This window comes from Rhinolophus sinicus, linkage group LG02 (assembly GCF_036562045.2).
Source record: "Rhinolophus sinicus isolate RSC01 linkage group LG02, ASM3656204v1, whole genome shotgun sequence".
NCBI lineage: Eukaryota > Metazoa > Chordata > Mammalia > Chiroptera > Rhinolophidae > Rhinolophus > Rhinolophus sinicus.
The window spans coordinates 151,510,332-151,524,997 of NC_133752.1; the positions used below are offsets into that span (position 1 = coordinate 151,510,332).

At 54.8% G+C, this 14,666-nt stretch overlaps 1 protein-coding gene across 6 annotated transcripts in view; it reads left to right on the plus strand.

Annotated features, from left to right (window-relative positions):
• Nucleotides 1-4,059: 4,059 nt before the first annotated feature.
• HDAC7 (histone deacetylase 7) overlaps nucleotides 4,060-14,666 on the plus strand; it is a 35,438-nt gene continuing 24,831 nt past the window's right edge. Inside the window, exons 1-2 of one of the 6 annotated variants that reach the window (XM_074325784.1) lie at nucleotides 4,115-4,229; nucleotides 5,646-5,778. Coding sequence is in view for 2 of the 6 variants with exons in the window: in XM_074325781.1 (XP_074181882.1) it covers nucleotides 4,211-4,229 (19 nt within the window). In the remaining 4 variants the exon portion in view is untranslated. Of the gene's footprint in view, nucleotides 4,230-5,140; nucleotides 5,270-5,645; nucleotides 5,779-6,774; nucleotides 6,867-14,666 lie in introns of those variants that run through there. The other 5 variants (XM_074325783.1, XM_074325781.1, XM_074325782.1 and 2 more) reach the window with 5 other exon arrangements.

Consider the following 14,666-nt stretch of genomic DNA (forward strand, 5'->3'; position numbering starts at 1 on the left):
CGCCAGAACACTTATGCAGCTCCCCTAATCCTGTCTGTGCAGAACAACAGAGAAAGGTGGAAACCAGAGATGAGACCACAGGGTTGGGGTCAGTAAGGGAGAAAACTTGGCATCTAGAATATCACACATAGGTCAGCCAGGGACCTCAAATAACCAGGTTTACGCTATTGCAGGAGACCTGGCAGCAGCTTTTCCATTGTTTGATCTGCTAGAAGAAATTACACAGGCTCTGAATCAGACACACTCCAGATTAAGTCACTCACTGGCTCTGTGGCTTTGAGCAAATCATTTTGTCTTTCTGAGCTTCAGTTTGCTCACTAAAACAATGGGGATAATAATGAGATACAAGTGGAAGGGCCTTGAACAGCACATGATACAAAGGGGATACTCAATACATCCTAATTATCTTCCCTCCCTCCGTCCTTTCCTTCTTCTCTTCCTCCCTTCTTCCTTCCTTCCTTCCTTCCTTCCTTCCTTCCTTCCTTTTTTCCCTCCCTCTCTCCCTTTCTCCCTCCCTTCCTTTCCTCCAATCCTTCCTTCCTTTCTTGCACTTGTTATATCTGTTCCCGTGGAACCCTTTATTTGGAGTTGGGGACCTACCTCCCCTCTTAATTTGCAAATCCCAAATCCTGTGAATTGGCATTTGATCCCAGGTTCAGAAACTGGAATGCAAGGCCCAATCCCACCCCACGAGATGGCTGTCCTCCGATATCTCACTGGGCCTTGAGGACTGCATGCTTTCTGATTGGCTTTGTGGTGAGTGTGTGGAAAGCGTAGGCTAAGGGAGGAATTGTGGCTTCAGCTACCACATCCAGAAGGCTGGAACAGGAGTGATCTCAGAGCCCTGAGGTTTAGACCAGATCACTTTCCGGAGCTTTGAATCCTGGCACAAGATGGGCACCCAATAATATTTGTTGAATGAATGAATGGCCCCATTACTTTCTAGTGGTGTAACTTTGGTCAGGTTTCTTAACCTTTATGGGCCATACTTTAATCGTGAGCAGAACAAGGATCATTGTTAAGAATAAATGATCTCAAGTTTGCCAAGGGGATAGTATAGGGCTGCTACGTGGTAAATATTGAACAAAAAATAGCTAAGTAAGGGAAGGAAAGGAGAAAGAAAAAGAGAAGCTCAGGTAGGCCCAGAACCCTAAAGAGAAGCAGAAGAGAGTGCCTTCAGGCTTTGTGCTGGCCAGAAACTCTGGGGAGACTCTGGGGAGACAGGTAAGTCCTGTGGAGCTAATCTTCTCTGCTAGGTGCTTAGCTGAGGTGTCTGTGAGAGGCTTGGACTCGGAGAGTCTTAAAAAAAAAAATCCTTCCCATGGTAACCAGGATAGAGGAGAGGGAGGTAACCTGCACTTTTCTGTCTCATGTCTCTTAGGGCTCCTGAAGGCTCTCTAACACATCACAGCAAGGGACAGGTGACTTAGAAACTATCTTGAGACTCTGCCATGGGGGTGGGGGTGGTGAAGGAGTGGTAAGAAAAGCTGGCAAGGGAGGGAGGGGCACAGTACTGCTTCCCAGATGTAGGTCTCCCAGGCTATCTTTCTCTCTGTCTATACTTTGGGAACAGTGAGTCCTGGTGTGTGGACACAGCCATGTGCTGGATACTGTGGGGAAAGGCAGGGGGAGATACCCTTTTTGCTCAAATCTCTCAGAACTCAGAGATTAGGTCAAAAAGAAAAAGAAAGCTCACAAATACATGAATGATGCACATGGTAGAAATGAGCAAACAAGGGCCTGATTTCAGTCCAAAAATAACTCCAGGAGTCCTGGGGGGATTAGGAATGGGCATTGCCAGGGGTGTGTGTGAGTGGGTGGGAGTGGGGGGGCTAAAGGAGAGAGACAGCAGGTGAGAAGCTGGGGTCTGAAGTAACCAAACAATGTTTCTGGATGCTGTGGCATGGAGGAGGGATTTGGAAGGTGGGTGATCTGGTTTGGAAGTGAAGGCTGGGAAGAACACACCTGAGGCAGAAGAACATGTGTCTTGCAAAGTCAGCATGGGGGGGGGGTCATGGGAAAAAAGGTGTATTGGGGGTGTCTAGCAAATAACCCAGAGGGAGCTTGAATTCTATGCAAGGCACTCAGCAAGACACTGTAAGAAATACAGCCATGACTAAGGCAGTCGCTGGGCTCAGGGATGTCCACTCTTGAACATTCTTGGGAAGAAAGAGGACAGTTGAGACAAATAGAATAGGTGGATGAAAGTCAATGTAGAGAGAAAGACTGACAACACAGGGTGGGATTTAATGGAAGGAAAGAATCCCTCTGGCTATGGGAATCAGGGAAAGGCTGCTGGAGAAGGCTGTATAGACTTGAGGATTGGAAAGATTTCACCAGGAGGAGAAAGGGACTGCAACGACATTCATTTTTGGAGGGAACACAACGAGCCAAGATAAGGCAGTGGGAAAGAATGAGGACAAGATGGGGAGCAGTCAGCAGCCCACTTCGGCTGAAATGATAATAGTAATAATAGCAACTAACATGATTGAGCACTAAGTACCAGGAGGCACTGGGCAGAACAGTGGAAAAAGAGAGAGGTGTGTGTGGTGTGGTGCCATGTTGCAGGAGGGCTTGGATGCCAGGAAAGAACTTTGTGAGGATAAGTTAACCACTGCACTCACTGTCTGCGGAGTGAGCTCTGGGACAAGCAAAGGGACTGAAGTAGGAAGTCAGCTGCTAAAAATCGCAGGTAGCAACAAGTGATGAGGCTGGAGCTGTGCTTGTGGGAACCAGGAGCCCATGGTCAGAAGTTGGCCCGTGGTGTGGCCAAGCCCTCCTAGGCCACTGTGGACTCGTTTCCCATCTGACATGGCTCTGCCTCTGGGTCAGCCTCAGTTTCTCCTTCTGTAGAATCCTGAGACTCTTAGGGTTCCTAGGACTGAGGGAGGATGGGGTCAGACGGCAGCTGAGCCCTGCCTTCCAGGGGTGATACCTCACACCACAGGAGAGCTGTGTTTTAGGTCGTGGACCTCTCCCCTTTCCGGGGGCCTCTGTGTCTCTGACCCAGCAGATTGCTGGAGGCGACAGGGCTGATAGGCTAGGCCAGGAAGCAGAATGGTGAGGTCCTCAGCCCTTGACCCCTGAATCTGACCTCCTCCTGCTAAAAGGGCTGGGGGGCGGGCCAGGGGGTGGGGGTGGGGGCAGAAAGAGCTGCTGCGCAAAACCGGCCCTGAGCTGAGCTTATTAGCTGAGGGAGGGCTGGAGGCGGCTGCATTCCGACTCACAGACTGGAACATTTCTGTGATCCGCTGTAATGCACTGGGAGACACTGGGCACATTGCTGAAGTTTGACTCATAGGGACCGGGAGGGGGAAAGAAGGGGGGAGAGTTGTGGGGGGAGAGGAATGGGAGGAAGAGAGGAAGAGGAGAGGAGGGAAGGAAATCCCTTGAGAAATTTCTTTAAAAAAAGAAAACTTTCAAAATCCGCACCACCCCCACCCCCTTTTTCTTTTAATAGGAACAGGCTGGACCCTTCTGTTCCCCTCAGCAGGCGTTGTGGGGGGGGGGCAGAGGGGGAGGGCTGGGCAGTGATTCAAATCAGATCCTGGAACTTTCCTCAGGCAAGTCGTGCGGGGGGTGGAGGGGGTGTCCGTCTGGGATTCCTTGCACGGGACGTGGGACTCCACGCGTGTCCCAGTCTCTCTATGTGTGGCTGTTTGCTCGTGGGCTGTACGTGTCCGTACTTGTGCGCGCAGGAGTCCGTCCCTGAAGTGTCTGCGTAAATGATTCTGGCCTTGTGTAAACATGGATGTACGCTCTGTGTTGTGTATGCGAGGCTGCGGGCGCTCAGGTAGCCGGGTTTCCGGGAATTGTGCTCGGGTCCGTGTGCCGCGGCTCGGGCGGCGGCCGCGCGCGGGTCGGAGCCGTGTCCCGCGTTCCGGGGCCGGCGCTGCCTCCCGGGCCGCGCGGTGTGTCCGCCGCCGCGCGGTGCAGCGTCTGCCGAGGTGGTGTGTCCCAGGGCCGCGAGCGCCGGCCCCCTCCCTCCCCTCCCCCTTGGCCCGCTCTCAGCCTCAGATAAAGCATTTCCTTCCATTGTCATCCTACCCGGCCGGCCGGGCTGCCAGGGCCCTCCCCCTCCCGGCCCCCTCCCTTCCTCTCGCCGTCTCACAGTCGCTCTGCAGCCTCCGGCGACTGGGGGGATGTGAGGCCGGCGCCCCAGCCCCCCGCCCCGCCATGAGCCCCCCGCTCTGAGGGCCCCGGCCCCTGGATGCACAGCCCCGGCGCTGGTGAGTACCGGGCTGCCGCCCCCCGCCCCGCCCGCCCCGCCCTGCGCGGCCCCCAGCGCCGCCCGCCCCGGCTCGGGCTCCGGCTCCGGGTACCCCCGCATCCCGGCCCGACGTGCGCCCCCCGACCGAGCCCTCCCAGCCCGGCTCCGTGGGGCTCTGTCAGGCTCCTAGCCGGGGCTGGTTCCGGGGCCGGAGGGCTCGGGCCTCCCGCGGGGCGCCCACATCCGCCCGCCCCGGGGTAGCGACAGGCCCGAGGGAGAGAGTTGGAGGCCCCGGGTCGTCGTTGCACGGGCTCGGGGTCCCATCACCCCCATTCCTGGGGAGGACTGACCCTGGCACCCGGGAGGGGAGGGACGGCCGCGGCGGGCCGGGGAAGGGGCGGTGCTCCGGGGCGGAAGGTTTGGAAGTGCGAGGGCAAAGGGCAGGACCCACTTAGTTGGGGCCCGGGCTCGCAGTGCTGGACATCTGCGCCCCCATCTCGCGGATCCTGGCAGGGCTGCACCCCGACCCCTCAGCTAGGGGAAAGTGATTCCCTGGAGGGAGGGTCCCTGACTGGGAGGTTTCTCTGAGCACCGCCCCCCACCCTTGCTCCCATCAGGGTGAAGAGACACCTGTACCGAAGTGAGCTGCAGAGGGGCCGGCAGGGGTAGGCAAGGCAGGCTGTGTACTGAGTGGTGGGGGACAGGATGTGAGGCCCCCAGGCCCGGGGTCTGTTGGTGCTGGGGAGTGTGAGAGCAGGCGGTAAATCTGGCAGCTGAGCTGGAGTTTTTAGGCCTGTGGGCTGGGAGAAAGCCCTCTGGGGCCTACAGGCCACCTAGCTCCCCCCACCTCCACCCCCATTTCCTTCCCTCTGGCTGCCCATTCATATCTGACCTCCCCTGCCACTGCTGCTCCTCCCAGCAAGCCCAGGCCATTCCCTGGTCCCTGCATACCCAGAGGCCTCCCCCTGCATCTGGACACTGGTGTTGTTGCTGCCCATCCCTCTCCACACACCAATTCAACATCTGCTTGAGGCCCAGCTCTGCCTGACGGTTTCTAGGGTGAGAATGGGGCATTGGACCTTCGTGGCCCTGCAGGGGACTCAACATCTGGACTTTTTAGCCTGTTCCTGGGACTTGCACCTGGACCCATGGGGACCTTCCTCAAGACCCTGCCCAGTCCCTGGGCTGAAAGAAGGGACATTGGACTCAGTTTCCTACCCTTCAATGGGGCATCTTGACAGCCCATTTCGCCCCAACAGGACCCCGTAGGCCCACACTTCTGTCCTCACGCCAACCCTTTTAGACTTCCCAGTCTCCTTTTCTGGCTTCTGCAAGCATCTCTTAGCCCCTCATTGCTTAGCATCCCATTTTCCTTCTCGGCTCTCTTTTCCCTCTATCCACTTCAATTAATAAGTACTTGTCCTCTTTTCTGCAGTCACTTCTGAGGGAAACTGAGGCAAAAAGCAGGCATGCTGTATTGAACCAAGACTAGGTTCTGGACCTGCTGGCACTCCTCCCCTGCCTTTAGTCCCCTGATGTTCCTCTCACCTGGCAGGGCCAACTCAGAGGTAGGGTCAGAGCTGCTTCTCAGTGTTACATCTGGAATAACCCGGGGCAGTGTTCTCCTGAGGCCTCCGTTTCTTAGCTTGAGCCCATTTGGGGGTGTCGCTCAGGTCTTAAGCGGAGCTCCTGAGGCTGGAAAGTTGCATTCAGGTCTTGTACTGACTCTCCCAAGAATCTACACTGGTCACTCTGCTTTGACACTGAAGTTCAGTTTCCTCATCAATAAAATGGGGAGAAAATTTCAGGTGCACTTCCCAGAGCACAGAAGAGAAGAGGTTGACTATAAAGGGGAGATCCGTGTCCACTGTTGGGACTGTTATGCACTACTTCCCACAGGGATAATGGACACCAGCTTTCATCCTTGGTGGTTTCTGGGAATGAGAGTTGGTACTTTCCCTTCCTCCATCCTCTCCTCAATCCTGATAATGGGACTGAGAAACTCATGTGGTGGGGGTGGGGAGTAGGGACCCTCTCCTGGCTGTAGGCATGCTTGCCCAAGGACCCCAAAGGCTGAAGCCTGGGTAACTCCCACCTCCTCTTTGGCTTCTTTCTCTTGCCCTTTCATTAAGAACTGGTAATTCAGAAGTTGGCAAGGGCCCGAGAAAAGGTGAGCTAATAATACAAGTCCCAGGGTCACACAGTAGGGAATGGCAGGCCGAGTAGGGCTGGAATCAGACCTAACTCTGCCAGTGTCCATTCTCTTGGCCTTCCCTTTCCCTGGCCTGGCTCAGGTGCTGCCCATGCCCTCCCCTCACACCTCAGCCCTGGCCCGTCTCAGCCAGACTTGAGACGGCCCGTAGTGAGCCTGTATTGCTGGAAGCAGGACTAGAGTGAGGCCTGGGAGCTGGGGGGGTGGGCATCTGTCCTCCCTGAGGCTCTGGGACTATGTGTTTGTATGTGTTGGATTTGTTCACTAGATGGGGCACTTCCTCTGGGGCAGGAAACTTTGATTTCCTGTGGTGGGGGCGTTGGTAGGATCAGGCTGGGGTCTCAGCTGTGGGCCATCCCTGCTGTTGTTTGGAACCACAGAGGGGCCGAGTTTCTGGATAATCCTGCGTCCCCCAACCCAGAGGAAGCTGGAGGAAGATCATTGGTGAGGAGGCCCAGGCTGAGGCTGAAGGAGGCGGCCATGAGGCCACTGAGATGAGGGGGGCTGAGGGCAACACAGCAGGAAGCCTGGTCAGCAGGTGACCCTGCCGGGTATTGTGTTTCCCTGTGATATTTACCCCCCGTTTCTGTGGTAACCTTCCCTGAGGGACCCAGGCCTTCTGGCTACAGGAAGGTGCCCCCAGACAGCTCTTTCCTTAGAGGCCTGGGTATTAGGAGGAGTCCCTAGGTCTGGCCACCTCCCTAACCCTTTTGGCTGCTAGGACCAGGGCCTGGGAATCTAGCACTGAGGGGTGGCTGGATAGGGGCCCTTTTGCATCTCCTTGGGGTGGGGGGAAGGGAATGACAGGGTCTGCTGGACTTTGGGGAAGGCTCTGTGCCTCCCCTCATCCCATCTCTTCACTGCCCTTCTCCAGCAGCACCCCCCCTCAACAAGGGGGAGGTAGACAGCGTGCTGCCTGGGGCAAGGGATAGGGGTGGGGGTGGCAAAGGCTGGAGGGATGTTTTCATCAGCAGAGCGTAGCTCCTTTGGTCCTGGACCAGTTCCCGGAGGCAAAATAAGTTCAGAATAGCATCTGTTTAGTGTGGGTCAACATGTGATGGGTGTGTGTGCACACTGGGTGTGTGGTGGGGGCCTGTGTGTGTGCCCCGGGCTGTGTATATGGATATTGTGGTTCCATGGCAATTTGTGATCCATGAGGTAGCTTTGTGTTAGGTGTTTTGGGCGTACACAAACGTGTAGTACAGATGTGTGTCCTCTGTATCTGTATAGTGTACACCTTCGCAGTTTGTGGCTCTGTGTGGGGTATATGTTCATGATTTGGGGGGATGTATACCTGTGCAGGAATAGCTTTTTAATAGAAGTCCAGATGTTGGCTGGAAAGCATCACCTAATACATGGTCCTCAAATGCCAGTTCCTGGACTAGTTGCTTCAAAGTCACCTGGGGGAGTGTGTTAAAAATAAATAGCCTCAGGGCCCATCCTGACAGACACAGAATCTGCAGCGGCGGGGCCTGGGAACCTGGATTTTAACCTGTGCTTCAGGTGACTCGATTCTGGTGCAAAGCCGGGTTTGAGGACCACTGATCTGGGCCAACCACTTCGTTTTTCTCTTTTGCGGAAATAGACTTTTAGAAGGTATGTGGTTTGTCAAAGGATACAGGGCTATTACAAGGAAGAACCAGGACAAAATTCAAGCCTTTGAAAATTCAAGCCTTTGAAAATTCAAGCCATACATCTTGTGTGTGTGCAAGTGTGCACATGTACACACTCAGTGTGATGGAGAGGACCAGATAAGGTTGGTGCACATGCTAACTGGGCCTTGACCTTTCCTCTGGAGTCCCAGGCTTCCTGGCCCTGATCTTCCTGTTACATCCTGCTTCCTACTCCCTGGGGAAATCCTGGAACTGTTTAGCGTCAACCCTAAATTTAGGTGATATTGGCAAGCAGGAGGCCCCATTTACTGAACCAGTCAATCATCATTCATCCATTTACTGGATGCTGATGGCTTGCCGTGTGCCAGGCACCGATATGCAGTGAATACATAGGAAGAAGAGCATCTGACTTCAGGGAACTTCCACTCTAGTGGAGAAGACAGACAAGAACAAGTAAGCAAGTAAAGAAATGAATATATACATCTAGTTACACATAGTTATAAGTCCTACGAAGGAAATGAACTGGGTGCAGCAATACAGAATAACAAGGTGGGACTTCCTTAGAGAGGATGGCTAGGGGCGGCCTGCCCGAGAAGGTGACATTGATGCCTTCTCGCACCTCCCCAGACTAGACGTGAGCCCTCAGAGCCTTCTGAGCATGCTTGGGAACTGCCTGAGTCCAGGTAGGGGACCTGAATTGCCAGCCTCTCACCTGGTATGGCATACAGCAGGCTCTCCACTCCCCAAGCAGCCCCCAGGGGTTGGCCAGTGGGGAGAGGAAGATGGGAAGGTGCGCAGGCCTGACACAGGCCGCTCTGTATTTTGGAGGAGCAGACTGTCCTTCGTGGTCCGAGTCCAGGGCTCTGTGGACATGTTGCATGTTGGGAAGACGGCAGCCTCTCCAGGAGTTCTCAAGCATCACGCCATTCCTGACCCTCCTGCTTCACTTCTACCTCCTTCCCTTCTTGCCCGTCTCCCTGCCCGGGCACTCCTGTGCCAACTCCATCCCCTCTGGGTCTAGCCTGGCTAGCTCTGTGGCTACTGGGATTTAACCTGTCTCAGGAATCACTGAGGGGAGAGGGGCTCAAGTCTGAGAGAGGCTCTAGGCTCTAGAAGAGAGGACAGAACCAGAGAGAAGCGCTGGGGCAGGAGCCACAGAGGACAGGGCAAAGAGAGGACCGAGGCTGGCCGAACAGGGGATGAGGGCAGGAGAGAGGGTGTAGAGACCTTTGGCAGGGCACTCCAGAGCCTCTCTTGGGCCCTTGGAATTTGCTCCCCAAACTGGGTGAGACTCTCAGCCCAGCGGAAGAGACATCAGCTAGCAGGCAGGTCTCCCATCTCGTCCCCCTGCCATCCTACCCCTTTCCCCTCTCAGGAGGTTAACTTTCGATCAGCAAGCGGCCTTCAGACTCTCTCACCTCTAATGTCTTCTGGTAGGTTTTCCTTGGGGCACCCAGAGCTGTGGGCTGCAGGAAGATGGAGCCCTTGACTTACAGAGTTGAGAATTAGAGGAACCTTCATGTAAGAGAAGAGGCCCCCCTGTCTGTCCCTTCCTCGACTGGCATTCCACCCTGGGCCTCCTTTAGGTTTCTCGGTGCAAAAACGCCCCTGGACGTGTGTGCCAAGCTCAACCCTAGCCCCTCCACAAGCCCCACAGCAGGGTGGGGAGGGGACTTCTCCTAATGAGGAGATCTCTGGGCTAAACTCACCATCCCCGCCCTGTCTCCAGCCACTTCCTTTTCCCCCTATTGCCTGCAGGGGTTGGTAACCCTGGTGGTTAGAGACCTTGGGCCTTCAGGGCCAGCCTGTGCCCTGGAAACAGCAAGGCCTATCCAATTCCTCTTCAGGAGTCCAGCTTAGCTCCCTGCAGAGCCCATTCCAAGGAGCCCATGTCTGATTCCTTCAGTTACCCCCAGCCCTGAAAGCCCCATTCCTCCCTCCCCCGGCTCCCAGGATGGCAGGGAGAAGCGGGGCAGGCTGGGAGCCACAGGGTCGGAAAGAGCCCGGGGTGGGGGAATTCGGCGACTAGGCTGAAACTGGCTTGTTTTGCTTGCCCTACAAACCTGTATGGGCATCTGCTGCGCCCTCTGGGGCGTTCGGGTTGTAGAACTGCTCTCAGAATGACAGGCTGGTGGCACCCAGTTGGGGCAGGGGGTGGGGGTGGGGTGAAGGCGGGGAGCCCCAGGCAAGGGGGAGCTGGAGGGTTAAAAATAGCTACAGCCGGGTTTCAGTTAGCAAATGTGGAGGCGGGGAGCTGGAGGCGGGGCGGGTGGCAGGCAGTGTTTGCCCACAGCACAGGGCTGTGTTTCCCCTGGGTCCCAGGAGTGAGTCACCCTGGAGCATCTGAGGAGGTGCTGGCATCTCAACCCCCAACCCTGCCTCACACAAGGGGTGGAGTGCAGGCTTCATCTCGGGGTTCTGCAGGATGTGTATCCCCCTTCCAGGCCTTCAAGGCTGTCTTAAGAATTGGGCCGGGGGGTGGGGACCATGTGATAGAGGGGCAGAAATGTGCCATTCTGAAGCCAAAGATCTGGGTTTGAATCTTAGCCAAATGGCTGCAGGTTCAAGGTTGCAAAGGGCCCTAAGTCTTGATTTTCTAGTCTTTCAAGTGGGGATTTTCTCACATGTGTGTGTGAGGTGGTGGATTCTAAAGTACCCTACCGATGTTACCTATCCTCTTAGATCTGCTGTGCCCATTGCAAAGCTTGGCAGGGGGTTCTTCCTATAAGGACACAGAGAGGAAGGCATGGATGACCTCTGCAGAGTCTTCATTTCTCCTGCAAATAACTGAGTGTAACCTTGGGCACGTGACTCTCTGTGCCTCAGTTTCTCCATCTGTATTATGAAAATACATAATAGTTTCAGCCTCATGGAGTTGCTGTAAAGATTAAAGTAAGTAACATCAGCACCATGCCTGGTATGAAGTCAGTGCACACAGAATACTCATCATTATTATTAATGTTATTGTTCATATTTTTGAAGGTCAGGGGTAGGGAATGCTAAGGACATGAAGAACAGAAACTGGGCCCAGCCCCAGTTCACAGGAAAAACCAGGCCAAATTCACTTTTCCAGATTCCTCCACCCATCAGGGCCTGGAGCAGCAAGGCGTCCGGAGCCAGAAGTCGCAGGGTGGACCCCTTCTCTCTTTCACTCCACTGCCCTCAGCCTCCCTCAGTGAGGCAGGACGCTGGGGAACCCAAGGGACTCGAAGCCAGCTGGCACTGGGGAGGGTCTGGGACTGGACCACCCCCGATGGCCCCTGATATGGAGTACCTTGCCAGCATCTGCTGGGGTGACCTTTATTTTAGCCCCTCCCTGGCAGCTCTTAAGAGGAACATGAGGCAGAGGAGGGATGGGAAGGGCAGTGATGTCAGCAGTGAGTATTCCCAGCACAGCGGCCCTGGAAAAGGCAGGAGGCATTGCTCTCAGGAAATCATCATTATTCAGCCTACAGGCATTCATTGAGTAAGTCCTGACTTTGTGCCCAGCCCTGTGCTAGGCCCTTTGCATGATTCATGAGAGGCAGAGGACGATGGGTTGTGGATCACGCAGAAATCCAGCAGCTATGGGGTCCAAGAGTTCAATATGTGGAGTTAATGCCAGCCCCGTGGCTTAGGTCTCTGGGAACCAGAGGTCATATCTTGACTTTGCTACCAATTGGCTGTGCCATCTTTATACGTGTGTGTGTGTGTGTGTGTGTGTGTGTGTGACATACGTATATATATTCTGTTTTATTATTACAGAGGAAGTTTGTGTGCATTGTAGATCATCAGACAACAGACAAGCAAAACTCAAATACCACAATCCCAGCAGTCAGAAATCACTGCCGTGATAACTGAGTGCACACCGTCCCATTTCCTGACTTGCCTTTATACATTGTGCTTTTTCCCAAAATGAAATCACACTGTGTGTGCTGTTCCTTCAGTGTTCTCTACCTTCCACTAAGGTAGACTTTCATCTCATCGAATTCCCAGTTGTCTAGAAATTGTCCTTCGCAGCTGGTTTGTTTAAATCAGTATCCAGGACCATTCACCCGGCTATTGAGGCCCCTGACGACTGTGGAAGCACCCTGGCTGGATCTGCGGTCTGGAAAAACCTGGCCCACTGAGCCTTAGGGCAGCCCTGGCCCTAAAGGGAATCATGTCACCTAGCGAATCTGTCTGACAGACCTCGGTCTGCCATCTCCTAGAAATAACAGTCAAAATGAAGGGGATATCCGGGCATAAGTGGGATGGTGATCTTGGGGGTATTTACTGTCATTAAAATTGATGTGGCATCCCAGCGAGTGCCAGCATTCATAGCTTGTTGCTATTCACAGACTCAGATCCATGATGCCCCCAGGCCACGGAGCAAGCCAGGGTCCCTGCAGTGGCCTCTGCCCTCCCCTGCCCCAAGTCTAAGTGTGCCGATGGCCCTTTGGCTGTGTTCTTAGTCCCTAGGAGCCTGCTCCAAAGTTGTGTGATCCTCTGCAGTACTGGGTGCTCCATCCCTTCCGTCTGCCCACAGGGATGGTCTACCTGTGTGTGTGAGTGTGTGTGAGCGTGTGAGCGTGCGCGCAGGAGAGCGTCTCCTCCCAAGGGAATTTGCTCACTGTGACAGGTGACTTGCTCCGGTTATGCAACCTACATTTATACAGGGCTGACAGTTTCCAGAGTGCTTTCTCATAGTGTGTGCTGCCCTACAGCCCTGGGGGCTTTGCTTGGTTAGTTATACCTTGCTTACAGGAAACAATAAAATAGTAACATGTACATCGAAAAAAGCAGGGAAATATAAGATGAAAAAGGAAGTGAAGATGGGGTTGGGGAGTGCCTCCTGGAGACGAAAATCGTGTGAGGGACACAGGCAGAGCTTCTTCTCTTTGCTTTATTTTTGTTGTTGTGGGTGTTTTCTGCATGGAGGACCAGCACTGAGGACTTGCCGGCGCTGGGAATTACCCCCAGGCCTTCAGATGCTGGGCCCATGCTGTGTCCTGTGGCCCCTCAGTGGAGGTGGGTGGAACTAGCTGTACGCGCCGGGGTAGTGATTAGGAGCTTAGGTTCTGGGGTCCCAGAAGCCCCACTTGCCACCTGTGTGACCGTGGCATGTTTCTTAACCTCTCTGGACCTCAGTTTCCTTTGTAAAATGATGATACTAACAGCATCTCTGTTACAGGGCTGTTGTGAGGACCAAATGAAATAGTACAAGTGAAATGCTTAGTACCGTCACCAGCCCACAGGAAGCATTCAATACGTGCTTGTTGATCAATACTAATATTATTAATAATTTGAATTATTAATATTAATACTATAATGTAAACGATTCCCTGGCAGTCTCTGGAGTGGCTGCGTGGCCTCATGGGTGGCACAGGTGAGAGGAGTCGAGGAAGGCCCATCTCCTGGCTCCCATGCAGCAGGGAGAGGCGGACGGGACAGCAAGCAGGGGTGAGGTACCCAGGGAGTCAGGGTCGGGCCGAGGAGGGCCCAGAAGCTGAGGGAACAAGGAGGGCAGGGGAATGGCTATGAGACCTCCGAGGCGAGGAGAGACTCTGAGAGGCAGCGGGGGGTGGTGCCCGTGCTTCCTGTTGGGGCAAGCACTGGCCCTTGAGAAAGACTGGCAGGGCTGGCTGCTAAGAAGGAGCAGCTGGTTTAAATGGGGCACCCGGGGGTTGGGGAGGGGGAGAGACAAAGGCAAAAGCTGACAGAACCTCAACTCTTCTCCCCATATTACAGAGGGGGCTCCGTCTTGACTGCTCCGGATGTTTTGCGTATGATAGGAAAGATGGTGGTTAGGCATCATGGTGAACTTTTTATCTCAGGGATGGGAGCAGGGGAGGGAGAGTAAGTGGGAACTGTTGTTTTTGAGTTTCAGGACCTGAGAAACTCTAGGGCTTTCTGGCCCAGGGGGCTGGGACTGGGGGAGCCTGCCTGCTCAGAAATTCCGCAGGTGGGTAGGGCAGGCCTCCCCTCTCTAACAAGAAGACTGTGGGTGACAGGATGTGGATCTGGCCACCTTGGGCAAGTAGCTTTGCTTTTCCCTTCACACCGTCACAAAGGGCAGGCAGGGAAGACTGAGTGGTGGGTCTGAGAGGCCCCGGAGGCCGACAGGGCTTGGGAGGAAACCCGTTTTTCTTTGCCGGGGGACAGTGAGGCTCTCCAGAGAGGGCCAGTCCCAGGAACTGACAGTCGCACACCCGAACGGACCCGTTCCCTCTGCCTCAGGGTCCAGGGTTCTCCGTGCAAAAGGAGAGGCACAGAGTGGAATAGAGGACCTGGGATGGGAGCAAGGAGCCAGGGAGGACGCTTTTCCCACCCCCAGGAGTTCAAGCTGCTGCTGCTATGGTTACGTCTGCTTCCTGTTTGATTCATCTCAAACAGCAGAAGGGAGGGGGGACACGAGGCTCCCAGCTTGGCCACCGCTGCGTGGGGCTGTTTACAACAGCCGCGTGTGGGATTCCCAGAAAGAGACTCCAAACCGGACATCCTGCGGCTGCAAAATACCCAGGTGTCAAGAGCTAAAAATAGCTGCCATCGGGCCCCAATGCTGGGGGGGGGGCGCGGGGGCGGGTAAGGGAAGGGAGGTGGGAGGGCCAGCTTTGCAGCCCTCACATCCAGCCTCCTGTTCAGTGCACATCTGCGGATCCTGCAGAGGTTC